At 40.5% G+C, this 24,981-nt stretch overlaps 2 protein-coding genes across 4 annotated transcripts in view; one reads left to right on the top strand and one right to left on the bottom strand.

Moving 5' to 3' along the window:
• cnksr1 (connector enhancer of kinase suppressor of Ras 1) overlaps positions 1 to 1,753 on the bottom strand; it is a 31,127-nt gene extending 29,374 nt beyond the window's left edge. For both annotated transcript variants that reach the window (XM_085142539.1, XM_085142540.1), the window contains exons 1-2: positions 1,616 to 1,753; positions 538 to 695 (exon numbers count right to left, since the gene is read on the bottom strand). In XM_085142539.1, the coding sequence (XP_084998665.1) occupies positions 538 to 695; positions 1,616 to 1,667 (210 nt within the window). In that variant the 5' untranslated portion in view covers positions 1,668 to 1,753. The remainder of the gene's footprint in view (positions 1 to 537; positions 696 to 1,615) is intronic.
• rps6ka1 (ribosomal protein S6 kinase a, polypeptide 1) overlaps positions 1,666 to 24,981 on the top strand; it is a 50,839-nt gene continuing 27,523 nt past the window's right edge. The window contains exons 1-2 of one of the 2 annotated variants that reach the window (XM_085142542.1): positions 1,666 to 1,812; positions 15,145 to 15,189. In XM_085142542.1, the coding sequence (XP_084998668.1) occupies positions 1,666 to 1,812; positions 15,145 to 15,189 (192 nt within the window). Of the gene's footprint in view, positions 1,813 to 7,390; positions 8,131 to 15,144; positions 15,190 to 24,981 lie in introns of those variants that run through there. The other variant, XM_085142545.1, reaches the window with a different exon arrangement.

The raw sequence follows: 24,981 nt of genomic DNA, 5'->3' as shown, positions 1-24,981 counted from the left end.
TGCTAAAACTTGCTCTTAAAATTGGACAAGCAGGGTAAATAATTAAGCAGCAGAAAAAATGGGATCAAGAATCAAAGGGAATGCATAAGTGTTTTTTTTTTTAGTTGACTGCACAATTTCCCTAAAATTTGCATGCAAACTATTAGGCCCAAGCTTTTGCATTCTGAATCTGCTTTGCTTACAGCTGATGCTTGACTAGTACTTTGATCTTAGGTAGAAAACCAAAGTAAGTATTTTACTGTGATATGTTGGATTGTTGTAAAAGTGACAGAAAAGTCAAGTACTGGCTGTATGTCCTGGCTAGATTTGCAACCGATTGACCAACAGTTGCTCATTCCACTGTGCAAACAAAAATAAGGTGTAAAAAACACAGCAGTGAGGCAAAATTATATCTCTGTGCTGCTGTATCAGAACATACGCACCACCCGAACATGATAGCATGATTACTGCACTGTTACAAAAGCAAAAACATGACAAAAGATACTCTGAGATACACTCAGCATCACTGTCTACATGTAATTCTCATTGCTCACTCACCAGAGAGCACAGTTTCTCCACAGCCTCCAGTATAAGCTCCTGGTGTCCAATCTTATGGACTCCCAACGTCTCCAGGTCCTGAGAAGTCAACTGGAGCAGGTCCACACCTGATAGATGCCACTGTGAAACTGGATACTGATGCAGTGGGGTATCCAAACCTTGCCGAAGGGCACAAAAAACAACAGGCTTTAGCTGCACACATGGCCAAAGTATAAGTGGGAAAGCCCACATACTCATAAAGTCCCGTGCATGTGCAGGCTTGAAAATGGTCTTCTTCTTCTCTACCACATGTTGAGTAATTAAGTTTGAAAAAGTAAAGACTTGACTGTGAAACACGAGTAGTTTACTAATATCTGAACACTATAGTGGTACCAAAGTAATACCAGTATTATGTGTATTAACTGTGCTATTAACTGTGTATTAAGTTAAGCTATGATTTATGATCAAAACCACATCAGTATCTCTAAAGCATGGAAATAATTGACACTTCTGTATATATATAACTACAATATATCATTAATATGTAAGGATATTTTAATATGCTTTTAAATACTCAAATACTGCTTTTAAATTAACACTAAAATGAAAGTATTTACAGCAAAATGTCTTTTTACTGTTCAAGCTGTATAATATATAGAGTGACTCCTTGTCAACTGTAATCCATAAAAAAGTAACATGTTTATAATTACAAAAAGGGAGCCTACCATAAATTCAAAATATTAAAGTTAATCAATTACCTCAAAGCTGTGCTCAGTTACTTTCCACCACTACTTCAACACGCTTTAACACACGCTACAACTGGGTAGGCCTGTTTATATGACGAGATCGAAATAATACAAGTACATGACAAGCATTCATGTAAACAGTTGTTTCTTAAGACACTATTTTAGTTGTTGACACTGATCAGAGCTACACTGTTTTGGCTTCTCCCTCTGCACGGGCCACTTCCTCATTCCACCTTCACCTTCCACCTCCAAGAGGATTTGTGTGGCGATTCTATTTCTAACATTACCGTGCGAGCCAAAGTACCTGTGAAGTGATCAAGGCGTTAGACAAGGAAAAGCAATATGTGTCTCACCTTGAAGCCACTTGCTCACTCTCTCCTCGCTCCACGACGTTATAGGCTCCATGCTCGGAGTCCTGTTGCAGTCGCTCGTTCAGTTCCCAGCGGTCCTGGCTGATTTCTACCTCTCTGGGTGGCTGGAAGAAGAAAAAGTAGATCCTGATTTGGAATCCGACGACGACGACGACTGGCACTCCTTCTCTCGGGTACAGGTAAGAGTTTCTCACCTGCTGTCAGCCAATAACACAGAACTGTCAGCCTCCACCAGGAGCAAGACCCCTCCCACCTATCCCCCACCCCTTCCTTACCTGAAGGAATAGTGTGTTTACTGCGGCTTTAAGACTTCAGAACTTCCCTCATACTTTACTTTCATGCGCAGCTCACGTCGCCGCTCAAAAAAAGGCGCACGGCTCATGCAGCAATGTGGAAGTATGTATTGCACACAACACCTCAACACCTGTACAATGCAATATAATAACAATGCGATAATCCTGTAATAGCCCTGCGCTACTTTTGGCTGGACTTGATTCAACATTTTGATTGTCCACAGAAAAAACAGCAGATGCTGTGTCGAAAATTAGGTTTATAGAAATATTATGAGCCCTTTAACTCACACCATTGCTGATTTCCTTTTTCTTAAAGCTTCAAAATAGCTGAAATACACAGAAACTGTAACTTGTTCACTGAGACGCAGACTTAATCCTCTCTTCCAAGAATAACTGTTAGCCGGTTCTCCCGGGAATTTTCCGGAAATGTTTCCTTTTTTATCATTTGAACTCAGCTGACTAGTTATTTTTAGCTATGGATAGGTTAACGTGACATTGCTATAACTTTATATATATTGTTATAATGTCCAGTAGTTTTACAGTGTCAGACATTTTCCGCTTGCTCATTTATTTATGGTATAAATAAATATATTAGGATCATCCTCCCGGAGGAAGAAATTCGTTTAGTTTGGATAAGAAACTTAGCTTATTTGTAAACACATTTTTTGACCCACATGAAACCGCACAGATTATTATAATGCATCAAGCTGAATATATGATGCAGTTATCTACTTTAATATGGCCTCTGGCTTCTTATTTCTTCACCATAGGCTCCAATTCTACAGTAAATAATCTCTTAAAGAAAACTGTGAGTACAAAACAGCACCGTGAGAATGTGTGCTCTTGATCAAAATGTACTTTGATCAAGTGTGCTAAAGGGCAAGACCTGATGGAAAGGCTACTGGCATCAAAGAGCTACCCTCTGATATCTGGCACCCTCTGCTGTTATCCTCTTTGAACCAAGAGAAAGAGGCAGAGGCAGGGGGAAAGCTGACCCCATATGTCAGTAGGCAAAATGGCACTGGCATATATGATCAGTGGCCACTCAGTTAGGTACACATGTTCATCCGCTTGTTAATGCCAATATCTAATCAGCCAAAGATGTGGCAACAACTAAGTGCATTTAGGTATGCAGACATGGTCAAGAAGACCTGCTGACGTTCATAAGCACCTAAGGATGAGGAAGAAAAGTCACTGAAGGGACTTTAAATGTGACAAGTTTGTTGGTGCCGGACAGGCGTGAGCATTTCAGAAACTGATTGACTGGGATGTTCCCCACACAACCATGTCTAGAGTTACCGGACAATGATTTGAAGAAGAGAAAATATCCAGTTAGCAACAAATCTCTGGCTAAAAATGTCTTGCTGGAGAATGGCCACATTGTTTTGAAATTATGGAACAGTAATAGTAACAGTAAGAGCATTTCTGAATGCACAACAATTCGTGATTATTGTTGACTGAACTGTCTGTTGTATATTCTTCTACGTGCACTGATAACAAAGAAATAACCAGAGCCAAACCCCTTGTATGTGTAGACACACTTGGTCAGTACAGCTGATCCAACTCTTGCTGGGTTAAGATGTTCTCAGCTGTGTGAGAGTGAGAGGAAGAAGAAAACAAACTTGTGTGTAACACATCACTCTACTAGCCTGACAAATCAAGTCTGAACCTGCCCCCAGTACTGCTCTGTGATCAAGTCCTAGATCAAGATCAACGCTATCTTGTAGTGTTTTGGGGCTTTTTTTAAATTTAGAAAGAGCACTTTTATTGGACATGGATCGCTTAAGCTGTTCTTTGGCTTTCCTGTTTTCCAGTCTACAAAAACCTAATAATAGCCTTTATAATCGTGACTTTTGACTTTAAGTGGGTTACAGGTCACACTGAAACTCACTGACATCACAATCTTAGATAGTTGTTTGTTCTTGCTGACTTTGGTCTCTGGGATTGTTTTTGTTTTAATGTATATTTTTGTATAGGCATGTTCTTGGCCCACCTACTGGCCAAGCCCAAATACCTGGGCTACAACTTCAAGCCTCAACATGCTGTTTGTTTGCAACATCCTTTTTACTCGACAGTGAAGATTTGCTGTTTGTAGACCGGAGAGGTGTACAAGCTGTTAGTGTAAAACAAAGTGTCTGTGTCATTTAAATCTATAACCTGTCTTGTCTTCTTTATTCCTCACTCTTTTCTTGGAATAACTGTAACCCACATAATTTTGTTAGGGATTATTAAAGTATTTTGACTCTGCTTGATTCTCTTTTATGAATTTCTATGCCCAATCAGTTTTGCCAGTGGGCTTTATCCTTAATCATTCTGTCCTTTTAACTATTTCTTAATGGAAATTCCACAGATGTTTGAAATATAATAACTCTTTCTTCTCTTTGTTCATGATTTGTGTATGACACAAAGCCAGGATGTATTTTCAGTCATTATAACTGCATCTTGTCCTTCTCTAGTCAGTCAGCAGAGATTGAATAATTACCTTTGCTTCACTATTGAGCAGTTAATTAATTTGTTCAGTGCAGTAATTTCCTGGTGTCTCTGTTGCATAATCAAATTAATCCTTTGGATTAACTACCCATAAACAGAATTATACTTAACCTTAGATTGTTGCAGATCTACTCATTGTTATAAAGCTGTGTAGGAAAGAAAACATAAAACATAACTGTTTAAAATATATTAACCTTACATATATCATTTATATATCAGGTTATATGTAAGGTTGTTCCAACATACACACATATACAAACAGAAATATACCAATACTGCTACTAATAATGTGTTGCTAACCATTTTTCCTGTGTACCTCCCTGGTTTAAGAATAAAGGAGTTGTTAGAAATCCATGTGGTATCAGTCTTGTGTAAATAAAATAGGCTATGTCTACTGTTTATTTTATTATATGTCACATTTCGACAGCAGAAAGAAAACGTTTAATAAATGCTGAAATACAGTAAATACAGACAAAGTGCTTGGTTCACTCAGTTGATGTTAAAGAAGTGCAACTGTACACTGGAAAATACAGATGAAAAATTAATGTACATCTATGGCACAATAGTAATGCAAAAATACAAAAAAGTAAAAGAGCAATAGAAATAATAAATCAGAGAAAAGCAAAGGCAATAGATAAGCAGATTTATTTTGAGATGCTTTTTCGAAACCGACTGCCACTTCACAATTGGAGTATCCATGTATTTGCATTTTAATTGCCCTGTTTACTGGGACTTACATAACACGATTCATTGTTTCTCCTTCCGCATGCTCGGTCTCACTCTCTCCTTTTTACCTCTGTGATTTCAGCTCAAAATGAAAATGAGGTTAATCAACAAGGTCAGGTTTGCATCCGTTTGTCTACTTTGCAGGCAGCCCTTTAGGGGGACCGAACAAGCCATCTACTTTGCTGCTTCTTGGCTTCAACAGCTCAACAAACACGCTTTAGTCATCTTTCCAATAAGCTAGTCTTGCTCCGCTGCACGTGCATATGAAGCTGTATAGAGTCATATTGCCCATTTCCTGTTGAACGTGGGGGTAGGGCATCCCCAGAGTCACTGGATGGGAAACACCTCTGACTCATCTGTGTAAGATGTGATATCACCAGAGCACCATGAACAGAATAAGAGATTCCTTGTAGTTAGTATAGCAGTGGACTGCACTCCTAACACAAAGACAGTCTCGACTTTCATTTGTTCGGTTATTTGTTTTATCAGGTTTGCCTCCCTTGTTGCTTATAATTTGCAGTTTACATTGTATTGATTTTAGGTGATCTGCACTCTTCCTAAATCTCTTGATGTGACCTTTCAACACTCTAGATAATCACTTTATTTCCTCCTATAAATTGCCTTTATTTACACCCCTCACTTCCACTGAAGGCTCACACCAAAAGTGTCATATAACACAGGATGAGCCGTGCACAGTGGCAAACCATCAGGATCATTCGACTGGTATCCTTGGAGAGGTGGGGAGAGAGAAAGAGGAGAGAGCGACACTTGCCCAGCACATAATGGTCAAGGAATAATGAGGAGAGGGAGGATGAGAGATGATGAAAAGAAAAGGATGGTCTGTCGTATGGCTGAGGTGCCATGAGCTTTCTCTTAGCAGCTCTTTTTACCACAGGAGACAAATAAATGGGTTAATGCAATCTCTGGGTGAGCTGTGACTTTCTATATTGCATACAATGTCAGCATGATGCGTAATACTCCACTTAGGAAGGGTGATGTCACCCTTTGGTCACTTCTTGATGGTATGAATTTGTTACACGATAAATAGGCTACACATAAACACTGCGATATTAGAAGGGAAAAGGAAAGTCAGCATATTCCCTTCCCCCCCTTTCAAACCTCTGTGTGTGCAATGTTTGAGTGGGTATATGCATGTGTATTTTTTATTGTTGTTGTTGTTATATAGTATGAATATTAATAGAAAACTGCAGTAACCCTTGAGACATTAATTAGTGTGGCAGTTTTTCTTGAGTAAACAGAAGAGGTGCTGCCAACAGGTTAGAAATAAAGTGCGGCTACACAAGAGAAGAAGCACTTCCTTCTCTAGTTCATTTCTTTTGTGTTTAACATCTTACAGCGCTCAGATAAACAGGCTACATCAATGCAGCAGTAGAATTTTAGACCTAGATAACGCCGCCACTGAAAGAAAGGTGCCAAATTGTGAGCAATTTTCCATTCCACTTAATTTTTTATTTGTGTTTCTGTGAATACATTGCTTTCCCCATCTTGGTTTGAATCAAAAATGTATCAGATCCACAACACAAGGCGTTTTTTATGCCCTCCAGTTGCCAATAGTAACCAAAGCTGGCCAAGAGCAAAATCCACTTAGCAGTGAATGAAGCGGAGAAGTGTTGAGGGTGGAGGGCTGTATTATATCGCTGAAGATTACAAGGACCTTCACAAGAGCTGTTGTCAATGAAGAGAATGCTGCATCAGAGTAATGTCCGGAAAGAATAAAACACCACTGGTCACGACCTTTGATTCTAGTCTCTTCTGCTCCCTTCTCTTGAATTCTTTACATCATTGTGTAACCACAAATGTTATGTAATGTTTGCAATGGTGCATGTCATTTTTAGACCCAGAGGAAGTGATGATGCAGGTCCAAAAGCCAGTGTGCACTAAATGTAATTTCATTGAATTAAAAAATTGAGAGGCCTGGCTGAGGAAAGCAGTGCCATTCTGGGTAGGAGAACTACTACTCTCTATTGGACTCTGCGCTGGCAAGTCCATCTGTGATCAGTATATTGTGCAATCCAATATTCCTCCAATGCTTTTAGCTGATGGTGATTTAAAGGTTCCCCTTTGAAAGGCCAGGGATCTTTACTCCTCTGATGCACCTGCTGCACCACATCATCAAAGAAAGGAGGCCGTTCCATCGGCAGCAGGCTCCCGGTACGCATTACGTAGTTGCAGATCCACTCTCTACCAGATGATGGCGCGATCAGACTTGGGCGGAACAAGCCCAGAAGGGGGCTGGATAAAATCCTGCCGGAGCCTGCCAATAACAGCTCGAGTTGCATCCCCGCTCGTACTACAGAGCCACACTGAGGTCTCTGCGCGTATCGCATAGCGTTGGGAAGCTGGCGGACAGAGAGAAGTCTTGCCGTTCTGACTGGATGAATTCACGAGCGCACAGGAAGACGTAAATAAAGATCCGATACGGCGTCGATTGCAAGGACAGTCCGGGCTCCGGCTAATTCCTTTAGGTGGCATTAGACTCTCGCACAGCCTCATTAAAGGAGCTTGGATCAGTGTTGCTCTCTGCGCTCTTCTCTCCCGCTTGTCAAACCAAAATCCCGAGCAAGCCAACGCGCTTACCTGAAAGGACACGCTTGCTTTGGGTGTGTGTTTGTGCTGTTTCCAACAGGATAATCACTTTCAACAAATACGCACGAGTTACCCATCGTCGCCGAAGTCAAATCACGGGGATTACGTTTGTTTGCAAAGCTCTTGACTGCAGAGACCGTATGTGTGTCCCCCTCCGCTCTGTAGAGAGCAAAGTGCTGATAAATCTCCTGTGACTGGACTCGGGACCTGAGTGAGGAGCTTCTCGGAACTGCACTTGATAGGAGCGGTTGGGACGAACCAGGACTGACCAAAATTCGCACCTGAGCAGCTGAGGGGGAAACTGAAAATCCGGCGAAAATGCCTCTTGCACAAATCGCGGAGCCATGGCCCACAATGGAACTAGTGCAGCTCGAAACGGAGGTAAAGAGAGGTGACAGTGTGGGCACTGGGTGCATGGCTTGGGCGGATTTTTTGTGCGTTTTTGCGCATTTTGTTTTTTCAGATTAAAACAGCCAACATTTGCGTGTGCTTTTTCACGAACAACCCCACATCCACTGTGTTCACCAGTCACCACTTTCTATAAAAAGGGATTGAGAGTAAACTTACTTGAAACGAGTGAATAGGCGCCTTTTAGAAGCGACACCGGCTTGTTGTATAAATGATAATCTATCAATCTACACAATAAAACGTGTATTTGTAATTGGGGTAACACAAGTTTTGCAATCAGACTGACTTGTCCATTCAAAAATCTTCACTGATATTCAGGTTTTTGGGAGGGGTAAAAGAACCAATCCAAAGCTTTGCCGGGCTCCCTTAACCAATAGAAAAATGCTTCATTATTATCAGTTCATTTGAGAGCTTTGAATTTCCCTAAAAGTAGCTTAAATACCCCCCAGTTTAATTCACTTTCTAGTCAGTCACTGAAGCTCACGATCAACTCAATTGCAAAGCTCAACTCCACAGGGTAGACCAGTTTGTCGTGTCGTGTAAAGGCTCATCTTCACACTCTCTCACTGTTATCACCTCTATAGTGGCTTCTATAGATCGCTGTTTGCGGTATATAGGGTAATCACAGTGAGAGAAGCTTCAGCCTGATTATGGTGGGTGATAGATTTCAAGTCTAATTTTGACTCTTATAATTTAATGCTAATGAGTTGCAGGTTAAACTGTAAACATTTGTCCGGCATAGTGCACAGAAACAACCTGCTTACACGAGGGAGGATGCCTGCTATCAGATTTGAATGCTATCTGGTGTCCATCTGTAAGTCCTAGGGAGGTGCACACAGTATAAAATAAGCTATAAAAAAGTGCACGGCACACACCCAAGATGCATGTAAAGCAATATAATCACAAATGCATGCATATCAGTGTTCAGCATGCTTTGCAATATTTTTTTTCCCTCATATTTCACTTCAGGACTTATAGAATTGGGGAAACAGTGAGAGAGATTTGTAGCCACAGTGTTGCCCACCCTCCTGTAATTGTGTTGTTGCATTATTATTAATGAGCACTTCAGGTGCTGCTTGCAAGCTACCACATTTATGGTTATGAAGGGGAAAAAAAATCAAACCGCAATCTAGTCTAGTCTCTCTAGTTTGCTGTGTTTTAAAGCAAAACCCGGCTTGTAGTAATAATACTGACAGTAGACGCTGTCTGGTTGTATGGATTTGCTCTTTTTAATTACCCCTGCAATTAAGTGGGTAAAGTGATGTGATGCTCCTGTTTCAGGTGCCTGATCTCTACAATGAATAGCTTCGTGCACACTACTGCTAGTCTCCTCAATCAGCTTTGCGAGATCTGTCATTTAGAAATGAAGCTCATTTTTCTACCTCTCAGTCTGCGTAATCATTCTGATGTGATAGCAGTGGGAATTTAACTTGGTTAGAGAAAATGTGAAATTGTTTAAATTTAACTCAAGAAAAATCCCAGACAGCTTAACAAGTCTTCACAAATTAGACCTCTGCAGTTAATATGAAGATTTGGAAATTGAAACATCTCCCCCTACAGATCCAGTTACGGCAGTTACTGTTGGAGGAGAGAAATATGAGTCTAAGAGTATAATGAATGGAAAGAAAAGTCTTTGGTTAACATTCAAACAGAGTCATCTTGACATCGTTTGTTCACACAGGCTCCACTATTGACAGTATTCTGCAGCATGTGAGTTGGCTGAGTAGCATTTCACAGCTGAACAGATGGTGGTGCAGAGCCTGTGAAGAGTGCTAAGTTTAACGCTGTGAAAGGGCCCTGCCTTTCGAACGTGTTATAGTTACAACTCTGTGAATCAAATCTGTGCAATTCCTGGTTTAAAAAAAGTGTGTGTGTAAAAAATCAGGATATATATATATATTTTTTTTTTTTGTATGTATATCTATATTTTGTTTGGGTTTTTTTTAATTGTATTTCAGCGTTGGTTACTGAAATCCAAGATCTGTAATTGGTTAGATCAGACAAACACTGCCAGTCAGGATGGGATCTCTGCCATTTATCTCCACCAACCTACCAACCAGCTGCACACTTTGGTTTCAAATAGCTTTGGGATCAGATTGATTGAGCAGAAAGCTTGAGTTTTAGACAGGAGGCCGTGCCAGTGAACATGCGAGTCACATGGGCAGATGGAACAGACAGAGATATGCACTTTTGGATGATTTAGAAAAAAAAGAAAAGGGGAAAAAAAACCCACACAGAGAATGATGTGCTCTGATACACCAACTGATGGGAAGTCTGTTTTCCCTTCATCACTCATAATAAAAGTACTTGTGTTTGGAGCTCATCACCGTGCCATGAATGGAAATCGGTTAAATTCGCTTTTGTGCTTTATTCTGTGACAAAGCAAGCAAGAGAGAAATGTGTGAAGTGAGCGATTTGGGGGAAAAAAAGTGTTTGATTGAGACCTTTTATGCCATATCTGTTGTGAATGAACTTCAGTGATTCATCCCTGATAAAGGCACTTTAACAAATATGCTCATGCTGTCCCAGCTGAGTCACTAGCACCTGCATGAGCCCCTGTCACTACTACGTTGAGGCAGGTCCACCAAAAGTTCTGAGTCATGCTTATGTCAGTATTTAGTAATTGTGGATTTCAAATAGAGGAAAAACTGCGCTGATCCAAATGAGTAAATTCCTCCACTCATATTCGACATATTTTCCACATCGACCTTCTGTTTTGTTTAATTTTTAAGTTCACAAGATTTCCCTTTCACTTCTGTGGCTGCTCAGGTTTAAAAGCTCATAAGTGCGGTGAGATGGTGGTAGAAAGCTGTCATGTACAAGCTGGGCAGGTTGGGTTAGAATGTATTTCAGTCCAGATCTGGGCCCACATCTGTTGGCTTAAAATTAACATGTAAACATGCATGTTTATTTATAAGAACTTCTCATGCCGTGGCTTACAGAGCAGGATTCCACAAGCTTATGTGGCGAAGGTTAAAATAAGTAAGATTGATAGATGGAATGTGTGCCGTTTCCTAGCAAGGTGTGGTCAGCAGTGTGCTGTCAGGTTCTTGAGAGTGTGCACAAGTTCATTTCACATTCATGCTTTGCTCTGTGTGTGTGTGTGTTCGCACTGGCGGGCTTAGCTGCAGCTAATCTGGGTGTGATCTGTGGAACACCTGAGCACCTGGGAGTGGAGGAAGGCATGTGATAACATAACCCTCAGCTTGATAGGTTCAAAGAAAGATTGAGTTCTAATACCTTTTTTGGTTTTTAGAGGTAAATATTAATCTAAAGTCACTAAAGCCTGAGGGGTACATTGCACAGCCTCAGCCATACCTGTAGGCAGTAGTGCTACTCTCTATCCTTTTAAGGTTGCCGACTTCTGAAAGGAACTACTTGGCACACAGTAAAAAGGAGAAACACCTATTATCCTTTTTCTGGAACTGACTAGAAGCTGTCAATATTCACTGATCAGATTACGAGAAATTCTTTCAGATAGTATTACAGGCATAGAGAATAAGTGGTTATTGTATTTCTTAGTTGCCTAGTTACAGGGCCGTACTGCTCACACTGTAAAACGTGGACTTATCTGTCAAACTCACACAGACCACCAGTGCTCTGAGATTTTTTTAATTTGCCTAATCATACAGAGTCCTGTGAGAAAAATGTGAATTTCTGCTGTCTGGCTCAGACTTGCTTAACACGTTGGTCTTTAAATCTGTTTACAGCATGCTTGTGGTCTGAAAATTTCTCCCATTGCACATTTTCTTTGCTTCTGTGTTCGTATTGAAACAGCACACTTTGAACATATGTATATGCCCTTTTTTGTGTGCCTGTGCTCTCACTAAGGAAACCCACTGGGGGGGAAAAGCACCATTAACTGGGCCACTTGGATCAGCCATGCAGTGCTAATGAGGTTGAAATGTGTTGAGCAGCAACGTCAGAAAGACGACGCGAACCGCAAACACAAACTTGCACAGTTACATTCACACAAATAGAATCCCCAATCCTGGTACAAACAAAGCTAGCCACACCGACATAGGGAATACCAGAGGGTATAGTAAGGCGGGGAGAGTTCCTTCAAAGTAGCCTGAGGTGTCTATTACACCAACAGACTCTGCACTTCCTCAAGATTTCCTTTATCATTCCTTAAACACATCTGGGCCCAACTTTTGACCGTACTTCGCCATTAAATTGCTTCCATTTTTCAGTTTTCTACCCTATCCCCTCACATTACGGCTATTAAAATCTTTATGAGTGGTGCAGAATGACTAAATTAAATCTCCCCCCCTTGATCATGATTAAAGTCCAACTTGTAAAAATGCCTGGAGGTGTAGAGAGCTGTACTATCCCTGCAATTTAGAAGTACTACTGGAATAAAACTCAAAGCAGAAAATGAGCCATCTCATTCGGTCGGCAGGCACATCCAGTCTTGCAGAACGGGAGCGAATGTGTTCTGAGGTATTACAGCGACAGTAAACTAAATCCACAGTCTGCGTGCTTTTTGTCAGAGGGCCTTTTTTTTCCTTTCAGCAAACGAGAGTAGCAAAGCTGCTCTGCTGTCGCTGCCTGTGCCTGTATCTTAAAATCAAGCTGTATTAATCAGCACACACAAGAAATTTCCCCTACTGCACTCAGCGTTTCTATACAGGAACAGCCAGAACAGATAAGTAAAAGTAAAACAAAGCTGTAAGTGGTGTACTTTACAGTTAAGTGTGTAAGGAATAGTTGTCTGTTTTGTCACCTTTTACAGATTTTCTTTTCTCTATTTCCTCTTATTTGATAAATAAGTAAAATAAATATTTAATGTACATGCGTATATTATTGAGCAGGTATATTTATTTAGCCTTTATTTAATGTCTCATTTACAAGAGTGACCTGATTCAGACAAACATTAAATTATAGCAATAAAAAATAAATAGAATTGTTTAATGCATGTATACATATATGCTGTTTAAGTCTACAGTTAACAAAACAATGTATTTAAACAGTATTGGGCAAAAGTCCTGAGTCACCCCTAATTTGTTCATATTTTTCCAGGATACTTGTAAATATGTGTAACCATACTTGGAAATACAGTATATAAGACATAAGCAGTTTGCACAATTCTAATAAACTTGAGAGTAAATCTTTGTCATGACTGCCGTCATTCTTCAACGCAGTCTGAACTTTCTTAGACAAGCTTTCTGGTAACTTCTTTAAGTTGTCTTTGGGAATAGTTCTCCAGGCGATATATCAACACTGTCCTTTGGATGTTGGCTCTCTTTTCTTCTGTTGCCTGTAAAGATGATCCCATACTGCCTCAATAATGTTGAGGTCTGGGCTCTGGGGAGGACAATCCATGACTGATCTCCAGGTATGCTGTAACTGCATTGGCGCTGTGTTTGAGATTATGGTCACGTTAAAAAAGAAAGTCGTTCATCAAGCAATCACATGCTTTCCAGCTGGTATTTCATGGTGGACCAAAATCTTTTGGGACTTTTCTGTGTTCATAATTACATTTTGGTCTATAAACCAGCTCGGCATTGGATAATACGTCAAATGATCATCAGAGTAAGCACCTATAGAAAGAAACTCCCAGGATTGTTCATTTCAATACAATTTACGTCCTTTCTGTTTATTGCTTGTCATTGTGTTGACTCCCTGTTGTGTTTTCTGTAGTATGAGGGAAGAGGAAGACTGCATCAAGGAAGTGAACAGTCTCATTCTGAAATGGGAAAAACAAAGCATAAAGCGGAAATGGGGTGGGGAGGTTTTTTTTTAAAGTCCTCACTCATGTGTTTCCTTAATCACTGAAAGCATTCAGTTATAAGGAATCTCAAAAAGTAGAGTTTAAAGTACACAGGCCCTGAGCATGAAGGGTGGATCTGATGAAAGAGTGGGGTCATGCAAGAAACTGAGGTCAGGTTATTTGAACCTAGCAGTGCAGTGTCATATTAAACAGAACTTAACAGAACTTGCTTTTGAGATAGCCTTCTCTTCTAATGCAAAATGCAGAAGCTAGGAGACACATTTTGTGACGAGACAGCCTCTGATGAACATTAGTAATGCCAGAGTGCACCGTTAATCGCTTATGCCATTAAAATGAAGTTTGTGCCTATTGTGGGATTTAAGCTATATCAAAACAGTTTTAAATAATAACCAATTTCATATGGGTCTTTCATTTTTGCTAAATTGCACTGACTTCTTCTGTCTCGTTAAAAATTAAAGAATGCAAAAAAAATATTTGTGTAGATATTGCCATAATGTCAAGATGTTATGAGTCGTAACTTTGCATATTAATGCAGTTCAGTTATTAAACTTGCATACAGTTGCAACAAATTCTAGACTGGTGTTGTGCACCTCAGGCCTGGATACCTGAGATAAAGATGAAAGAGTTTAAACACACTATTCTGTGTTTTGAAGAGGTGTTTGAACCTCATGCAAGCTCTTATTAAATGTCTAAATGCTCTTAGCCAGCTAGACAGTCGGTCTTCGTCTGCCTGGCCTCTCTGACCAATGATCCTGATTTGGACTGACATCATCGCAGCCCCTGCTATGTAAAAATTACATCACTCTCCTCTTGTTATCGTTCTGCTGTGGCTTTTTCTGTCTCTCTCTCTCTTTTTTTTTATCTTTGTTGCAGTGGAATGAGATCCACATCTAATCAACTAATCTGTCTGAAATCCCACCATATGTTCAAAGTTAGTCACTCACTTCTTCTGCGGGAACAGCATGTTGATTTTCACAATAGCTACCATTGAATCATTGTTTTCCAAATACCAATGATTACCCTTTTCAGTGAGACTTACCTACTGAGGATATGCAATTGTGTGTTGGCCTTAGATTATTAGGTTTGCTAGTGAAGGAGCAAAGTGCTGGATACAGTGGACTGCTGCCGCCCACACAGTCTTGCAAATATCGCCGTGCCTCGCTTCTTCCTCCTTTAGACCCATCCAGACACATGTGATATATGCACTTAACATCCACACTGACCGACTTTTTCTCATCTGCTTGTCTTGACAGAATGGACAGAGCACTACAGAGGACGGAGTCACAACTGCTGTCAAGGTAGGTGGCGTGTCTGGAACAATGACACGCACTCGCACAAACATGCACAAATGTGACTCAATATTCATGCAGCTCAACGTCCAATAAATTACAGCGAGAACTTGGACGCAAGTCTTGTTTTGAATTCTTGGCTTTTGCGCGCGCTCTTCTGTGAAGACGAGCAGCAGAAGGCGAAATTCCATCAAAGGGCAAATTTTTTGTGCGAATCTTCATTTTGAGCCGTTTCCATCTCTGTAGCAAAAAAGAAAGCCGTGGCGCTCTATCACGTGTCAGGCGTTTGCAAGTGTGTGACTGTGCGTCGATTTATTAATTTAGCAGTCGCATTGACAGCCCTGAGAGGGTATTAGCTGGCTCAAGTTTGATGTGTTGAATATTCCCTGAGTGAGGCTGATTGAGCAGCAGTCTGGCTAATGGGTATAGTGATGAGTCTGGTTGACTAGAATAGAAAGGTCATGTAGTGTTACACATAGTGCACGTCCTGATCTGGCCCGCTTACATGCCAACATGTCATACAGGAACAAACGCACATCAGCTCGCACTTACAGAAACTCGGTGAAAAACCACTGCGTCAGCCCTTTGTGCCTCCTGGTTGGCCTCTGCCCCGTATTGTCCGGCTCTGAAATATGATCCCGCTTCCCCTTGCACTCTTACTGTTCAGTCATGTAGCAGAGGACAAGGAAATGTTTGTTCTTGCGTAGCTAGCCTCTTCTTTTATGGCCTCACTCTCAAGGGGAAGAGCCTCTAAAGAGCGTGTCATCTTTTCTTTCAGTGCAATGTCACAATGTGCTGTGACCGTGGACGAGCTGAATAAGAAAGGTTTTCGCTTTAGGAGTCCATGCACATATGCCACACTGGGCAAGGCAATTAACGTTTGAGGACAAGAATTTAAAAGAACAAAGATTGTTCTTTTATCTATGAATTTTACTGCTATGTGAACAAGGATTGTGTGTGTGTGTGTGTGTGTGTGTGTGTGTGTGTGTGTGTGTGTGTGTGTGTGTTTACAAATACAATAAAATGGCAAATCTATGCAAGTTTACCCCCCAAAAAATCATCTTTGTGCTCGAACCACTCTGTTCTGCTCCTGTGAACTACATGAGGACAGATTTGTCAAACCCTTTTTCTTTAAACAACTGATTTTTCATTTTATCTCCAACTTCCTTTAAATAATGAACTTGGAAATGATCATGTACACTGTGGATATTATCTTTGTACCTCACTGAACTTGTAATAATAGCAACCCAGACACCAAAAATGAAACCAGATTTGTCATGTCATAGCACATCTGGCCACATGAAGTCATTATTGGAAATTGTACCAATCCAGCATATTAGATTACTACATCCCTAATCATATAATGTCAATATGAGTCTCCAAAAAGTGGCTGATATTCAATTATGACTCAGTCCTGGTAAGCACTAATTTACATGTTTTGCTAATTAACCGGTGCATTCCAGTAATCTGATCAATTATCTAATCTCTTTAAATAGGCTGCTGGATTTTTCTCTCCTCTGACTCTGCAGCAGTGCTATCTTGTGCTTCTTCCACACCATGATAGATGATCATGGGGTTTTGGTAATATGCTGAGAATAATGGACCACTATATTAGGAACTCAACCTGCTCTCGCTCTTACCTAGGATGCCCAGCCGATACCTATTCATCTCCTTGATGCCTTGAGCTGTTTTTGATGCTTCAGACATGGTTACACGTCTCATCCTCCTAGCGGCATAGTGAATTTGGGTTCTTGTCGAGCTCCTGTTTGCCTTAGATAAGTGTTCATCTAAAGCTGGCGTAGTGATCTCGTAGTGCCTTCTGGATCTCTGTGTTAGAAAAACTACAATGAGAACACTAACTAACTTGGTGGAGTATTTAGGAGATGGGTTTGTTAGGCCCATGTAGGGCAGTATAGCCTCAAAATTAGATCACGATATCTCATGATGTAGGAAAAAAACAACAACTTCTGAATGCAGCAGTATTTGCAAGTGTAAGGACGTAAAATACATTTTCCATCTTTTTCTTTAATAAGCTACTGTCAGCTGTCAGTGCTGACATACTACTTAATTAAAATGTTAATCTATTGGAACAAGGGGCCAGCAATAGTGACACAAGAGGAGTCAAATGTGAGTACAAACGTATTTTAATTAAAACTATAAACTGCTTAACACTGGAGTTCAACAATGACTAAAATAACTTGACCTTGTAGCTCGACAGGAACCTGATCAATGTTGTCCGATAATAAAAACTGAATTTTTTTTTTTTTTTTTTTTTTACCTAATTTAATATTTTCTTTATCTTGGGCTTTGGGACTTGAACTTTTTGTATCCACACAAGTAATTTCCATCCATATTTGCTCTTCCTGTCATATGGAGTGCAACCAGCTGGTGCAGCTAGCGATGCCTGGCTGAGTCATTTGTGTACATTTAGGTCACACATCACAAGCTGCTAGTATCTCCTCTTTCGTAGCCTGGTTGTACTTGACAGTTTTAGTTTTTTATCATTGTTATTTTTCTTTTGAAACAAATGTATTTTTTTCCCAGGTTAGGTTTGTATTTCCTAGTGAACTCTGCTTTCTTGGAGCTTGCTGAAGTAGCTCTTTAAGTACTAAATCATCATCAGAGGCACTCTTGCTCTCAGACATGCCTGGGCTTGTCTTACTGTTATGTGTACTTGAGAATTGGTATATAGCGTTAGTATAGCAATGATATTGCTGTTTGCCTGCCGTGGTTGACGCTACCAGGGCTAAATCTCCACCAGTACGGTTTCCAGAATTCAAACACTTTCCTCAAGCCTACCCACCATAACATGGTAGCAGCACATGGCCAGGAACTAAAGATGAAGAGGCTAAAATGGCTTGGCTGTATTTTATGGATTCAGAGAATTTCAAATGCTGTCTTGAGATGGGCCAGTGTTGGAAAGTGAAAGAGGGGCAGGCCGAAAACCATCTGGTGAAGGATATAGATGGCAGAGTTGGAGGAGATTGGATTTTCACGAGGTGAAGTAAGTGCTCAAACCCAAAACAGTTTCAAGTGGAGAAAAAATATTGCAGCCATATGCCCCACCAGAGAAAGCATGATCTACTCTAGCATATTAGCAAGACTTGGAAAGCTTTTCCAGTTTCATGAATGATAGGATTGGGGAAAATATTAGGAATGCTGTTTTATGTGATCATTTAGGTGATCGTTTGACTAAAGGTTTTATTGCACAGTCAACAAAGCTAAAAATGTAATTAGTATGTAAATAATGAATCACACCGTGAAATGCTAGATGTTGGTGGGGTTGAAGGTAGACCTCATACCCAGACTGTCGTAGCACCGCGCAGGCAGAGCAGTTGTAACCAGGCGCTACAGCGATCAATACTGAGCTGCTCTTTTAATGCTGGGAATCTGATAATGGCGGCTGTTATCTACTCTAGCCATGGGAGTTACCTGCCTCCAGCAGACCTAATAGAGGAATGGATGGTGTGAGAGAGGCAGGGTTTAGAGGCAACAACTGAGAAAGAGAGAGCACAGTGTTGGGAAAGAGAGCACCTGTCCTTGTCGTTCAATAATATTAAAACCTAAAACAGGCTTTAAACAATAACGTGATGGTCCTCAGCATTAAGCCGTGAGTGTTTGGGTCTGGGGGTGGTGAGCTCAACTGGGTCCTCTCTCTAATGAGCGATCTGCTCTCTCCTTTGTCTCCTTGTGTAAAAGCTGAGCGACATATGATTCTTGCCTAGTAGAGCTTCCCAAGCTATTTTTGGACCCATTAAACTGATAGTAATGATGATCAATATCTGTCTCTCTCGTTGAAGCGAGATGAAACTCATTTCTTCTTCACACTGACACAGATAATCAGTTTCTTTATTTACAAGTGACATGTTATTAAGTAGATTGAATTAATCCTGGAGGCCATAAGATGATTAATAATAGTTAATAAGTGCAAAGAAAATTGCGACGCACTTTTGTTCAACCATCAGTCTACGATTTACCAACGTAATGATATCAAGGAGAAAAGAAAGGAACGCAGCAAATCCTCATATCTGAGATTCCAAAGAGAAATAATATTTTGCTACCTAATTGACATAAACGATAGATTATCTCAATTGCTACATTAGGGGAAAACAACTCTTATGAATAATGAATAGATTATTTAGCCTATAATATCAGCACTGGCCTTCTCTGTTTCATTACGTTCTGTCAAAGCAGTAGAAGTTATTTCTTGTATTATTGCATATGCTTTAGACCAGCTAAAACTAAGAATTCCAATACTTTGATGGACATTAGAATAGCAGTTAAAGACAGCCTTTGTATTGGTGTGATGATATCAGACAGCTGTGGACAGTCACCTGAGAAAGGATAGTTAGTCGTGTCGTCGCAAGGGGATGATCTTACCCAGCAATTTAGTGCCTGGCAGGGTGCCAGGCTTTCAGTGATCTGCTACCACAGAAGTGATGCATTTGGCCTATTTCTAGCAACAGATCACATCAACCCCATTGCCCTTGAGGATGCCAGTGAGGAAGATTTGTTCAAAGAGCTGAAACAATGAATAAGACAATAACAACCTCAAACAGAGAAATTGAAAAAGGCATCGCATACGGTGCAGTGAGTGATGAGAGGTCTACCACAGGGCTGTCAAAAGAAGATAAAAACTAATTAGCCTGCCGAGCACACAATAGGTCACCAAATCCATTTCAAGGAAAAAACCAACCATGCTCTGTTTCCACCTTCCCCAATGGGATATTTTGTTTTCTAGAAGTGTAAGGAAAGTAACAAGAATCTCCCATTTTTAACGGCGTTCCTCTATTGGAGGAGCTGATTTACTTGCTGTGTGTGTGCGTCAGCTTAACCCTCCTAAGCTCATAACTGTTTTATCATCTGTGGGTGTGCTTTGATTGATAGGAGCCTGAAATTGACAACAAACTGCCATTAGATTTGGACTCCGATGTCGGGAAATCGTGATTGGTGCTGGGCATCATGATCTTTTCACAAACTTTATCTCAATTCTGCCACCTTCAAACTATTGACACAAAAAGGCCGTACTGCTTAATATTTTTCCAAATCATCCAACTTTAATTTCAGGGGAAGCATTTGGGGATATGCTGAAATATTTTAACAGTGAACTGCCATTAAAATGTATTTATGTGTATATTTAAAAAAAACTTTTTAGGTTTTATATTTTATTACCACAACAATAAATCACTGTGACCTAAAGAAGTTGTTATACTTCCTGATTATAAGCCAAAGCAAATAACAGCCAGCCCAGCTGAGTGATAAGTAGATAACACATAATTTTCTGCATTCCTCTAAATGGTGGAAATGTTCTGAGTTATTACAGCCAGAGAATTTTTAATTATAAACAAAATCACAGTGGGAGTGAGAGAGAGGGGGGTGAAAGATGAAAGGAAACTACTTCAAGGATGGAAAAAAATGTTACTGCCTGCAGCAAGGTGGGATGTCAGTGTCTTGTTGACATTTTGGGTCAGCGTGATTGAAGTGCAACAAAGGAGTGGCGTCGTCACACCTTAGTCGAAATTTGACTTGTAATTAAACTCGTGGGCATGACATTTAAATGTGCACATCTGAGGAATGCACTGTGTGGTTTTCTGTTTTCTGACATTCAAAATAAGCTGTTTGAAGATGTTTCATAGGTGTTTTATTGAAACAGTCATGCGTGGGCAAATGCAGAGTAACATTCACTATATGGTCAGGAGTGTGTGTCTGTGTGTGTACTTTTTTGCCTGACTTCCACTTCAGTATGAACTCCCACCTACCAAGCCCGAGGGCAGCAAAGCAGTAAAAGGTATTGCTTTTTCCATTGGTGTCAGTGACACTTTTTGTTGTTCCTAATGTAGGTAATGACTTTTTACTGCAGCTAGGTGCTGAGCGAGTGGTATTTATGCTTCAGTGGCCAAGGGACAAGAGGACGTAGCGGAGCGCAAGCGGGAGCGAGGAGATGTCAAGAGCGTGAGAAGAGAGGGAACGGTGGGAGGAGAAAACCGCATAGGACTGCAGAAGTGGAGTGCAGAGAGGAGAGGAAAGAGGGGAGGAAACAGGAGGCAGCTCCTGCGTAGCTCTTCCTCAAGTCAGTCAGCTGGGGTTCCAGACACAGTCATAGTTCTGAGCTTTGCAACTAAAGAAAAACTCAGCGTGCAGTAAACTCAAAAGGAATCAGGGGCAGTAACTTGGCATATCAAACACACTTTCCGGGTCTTTTGGGAAATAGATGCACACACACTCAGGCATCTCCTTGTTGCAGTGTGCATTGGTGCATTGAGATCCAGTGTACCTGCGGCTAATTTGCCCTTTGTTGGATAACCACAAGCGTGCACATGCAATGCTTCCTTGCAAATATAATTATTTGTGTCTTAATATGATGGACATCCTGCAGCAATGGTGTTAAAATGTGTTCAAGACCGATTAAATATTTACCAGTGAGAGTGCGTAGGCAGGGATTGCAGCTTACATGATTTGTGTTTTGACCTCTGGGCTACTGTAGCCCAGAGGTCAGCTGGGCTGGCAAGTCAGGAAATGGAAAGATGGCTGCGTAGCCTTGTGGCATGTGTTTGTATAACTGTGAGCCTCTGTTTGCACATGCGTGTCGTAGGCATGGCAACTGCTCTCCCCATTTTTTTTGCAAAGCTGACCTTGGACTTGATTTACGTGTCCCCCCAGATCGAAACACACCAAGCTCACCTCAACAATTCCTACACAATAAGTATAACAGATTTATTGCAGCATTTTAATTAATAATGAACCTCTACAGGGAGTCAGACTGGTGAAGACTTAACCAAGATCCCAGAACTGCAGTGTATATGAACTGCATTGCACTGTGCCTGGATTTATGTAAGGGTAAAACATGTTCAAATCCCTGCCTCTTTGTTGTAGATGAATAGTTGTTGTTGCTACTGTCAGTCACATTAATTAAGACAATAGAAGATTCTTGTGGCAGTTGGAGCCATATATAAGCTTGGGCGCAAAGAAAAAGAGAGGAAGTGGGAGGGGAAGGAAATATAATGGGAGACAAAAAAAGAGGATGGAGAGACTAAACTATACAACTCTTTCCTTTTCCAGCAAAGAAGGGAGTTCATTTTGTAGTGTGCCACTCAGAACTACAGAAATATTCAATTCTTTAAAATCTCACCAACACTTGTTCGCTATGGGTGGGAGAAATAGATTGAGTGGGTTCAGCTGGTCATTAAAGAGCATATGTTGCAGTGTAGGATAAAACAAAACAAAAATTATAAGAACTATGGAATAGACTGCAATAAGACAATCATCACCACTTCCTCTTTATGCTAAATATGAAGCTATTATCAGCCTAAGTTAGCATAAAGATTATAAACAAGTAAACCACAATTGTTTGTTTTACTGTTTGATATTGAGATGTAAGGGTTTAATTAGCAAGCTGCTGCAGAGCCAGGCTGAATGCTGATTACCATTTTTAGCCTCTAAGCTAAGATGAGATAAGCTATGATAAGCTAACCATTTGTAAGCTAAAGCTTCATATTTCTGTGTTCCTTGAAAGTCTCAACACGAAAAAAAAATGGGCATATTTCACAAATACAAAACTGCTTTTGTTTTAAGTGAAACGTTTTCTTATAGAGTTTCTCTTCTTGACTTCTTATTTATACTCTTTTATGGGGGACATGCCAGTAGCCATACCATTCCTTTGAGGGCTTTCAGTCTGGAAAATTCACTTGACTCTCATCAGAGGGTGCAGGAGAAAGGAAAAGGTAACAGCATTCCTTTTCTTAGTTCCTTGTCTGTTTCTATCTTGCTACTTTAGATGCCTCCCTTTCTCTTGGGATGGCATCCCTGCAGGGGCTGTCTGCATTATAATCTCTCATTGAGATGCATTCTATCTTTCTAAACTGCTCTACTTCCTTTGGGATTTGGTGACTGGGATTTATGTTTTTTTTTTTAAAAAAAAAACATGGCCATGTGGTGTTTTGCAGAAGAGGTCTAAATTTTACCCCAGGCTCCTATTGGATTTTATTTTCACATCTGAATGCTGTGTTGTATTTCTGTTAAACTCCATGTAGTGCTAGATAGTGGAAGATTGCAACATGGAGCACACGTCAGTTTCCTTGTGTTAATTAATAACACAACGCTATCTTAATAAAACTCTACAACCATCTGTTCCCTGTGTTCCTGTTTGCCAACTTATAATAAAGGCAAACAGTTATTTGCAGATACAGCAGGTCTCTGATCCTGCATTTGAAAATGTCTAATTTTTGAGCTCCTTATTTCTTTTTTCAACTCTGTGTTGTTAGCATGTCTTGTCTCGTCCCGTCCCCTGTTACCCTTTTTACCTTGAGAAAGAGCACTGCTTTATTCAGCTGTCCAATAAGAATGCAGAATTTTGACTTGCACAAGTTACCTCTGCTTTAAAGAAAAAAGAAAAAAAAGAAGCCATGATTGTTTGTTATTTTTCTTGGCCTTTCCAGGTTTGGAACAGAAACTCCATAAATACTTAATAAAATGGACAATTAGGACAGCAGATGGCTACTGAGCTGTACCTCCAGCTAGAACCTGTGTTTGCTGTGTTTAATTTTTCAGAGCTTGAAATGTGCATCACAAAGAGATAGAAAAAAAACATTTCATATAGTGCTTTTCTGTATGGGCAAAGTTTGACGTTTCTTAGAAAACTTGAGCACCATCTTGCAGAGCACATGAAATCTTGCCAGAGGAGCAATGCATTATACCGGCATCTGCTTGGCTATGATCCCCAGTGAGCAGAGGCCTGTATTAACAAGGTCTGGACAAGCCTTGGAGCTGCGCAGAGCTCAACACTTCACATTCCACTGCAGGGTTTGAAGGAGGGGTTATTAACAGGGTAGTGCGGGTGGGGTGGGAGGGGGACTGAGACTGATTATGTCACACTCTGCTTCGGGACGTAGCCTGAAATGCACACCTGATGCTTTAGTGTGGCTCTGTAGGTAAATTCGCAACACTTTAGTCCTGAAATCAGATTAACTTTACTAATACTTGCTTTTAAATCAACTATGTACTCTCATCTTCCTATTGCCAAATAAACCCTAAAATGTGGCAGCTTTCTGCATTTATTCATTTCTGTTGAACTGTAAATCTACTTTGTGGGTATTTGTGCAAATGCGGGGTGTTAAGATGCGCATTTTCCAAAAGATTTGTGTTTTGTCTGAAGGATGCGACAACGGAAAGAATAAAAACTGCCTTGTTTACTGGACTGTTGATGGCAGCATTGTGACTCAGGCTCAGAGGTGACGTCGGTTCCCATCACAAATGTTTCTCCGGCACACACACGCACACACACAAATTATGTCATGGGCTGTGTGTGCATATTTGGTTTGCATGTTTATAGCACTGTTTTGCTGACAGCTCTGTCATTACATCATTCAGTAGTCCGAGAGCACTGTCATTGATCACACTTTGTGATAGGACATCTAGGTGGAAGCCTTCAGCCATGCACACACTCATACACATGCATTGATATAGCACAGACACCGATACTGTGCTGTTTGTCTGCTTCTAGTGGAATATTTTATTCTTTTTGTTTGTTTCCGTTGGACTGCTCATCCTTTTCTTGTTTCTTGATGCCAGATTGTTTCCCGTTCATACGTGACTCACAGAGTTAACAAGCCTCTTGAGTGTGATTATTAGCTGACAGAACTTATTGCTCTTTCCAGTCCTGCTCTGCTTCACTTTATTTTATTTCCTTGAAATTATAATTTTTTTCTCATCATATCTCATCCCGCCTACACCAACGGTACAACATAGCACACCACTTAAACTGACTAGAATAACGCACTCTCTGGGTGGGAAGCTCGCTTCCTT

This window comes from Neolamprologus multifasciatus, chromosome 19 (assembly GCF_963576455.1).
Source record: "Neolamprologus multifasciatus chromosome 19, fNeoMul1.2, whole genome shotgun sequence".
In the NCBI taxonomy this organism is placed as follows: domain Eukaryota; kingdom Metazoa; phylum Chordata; class Actinopteri; order Cichliformes; family Cichlidae; genus Neolamprologus; species Neolamprologus multifasciatus.
Note: the sequence above shows the minus strand (reverse complement) of the source record. Positions and strands in the feature narration are given on the sequence as shown.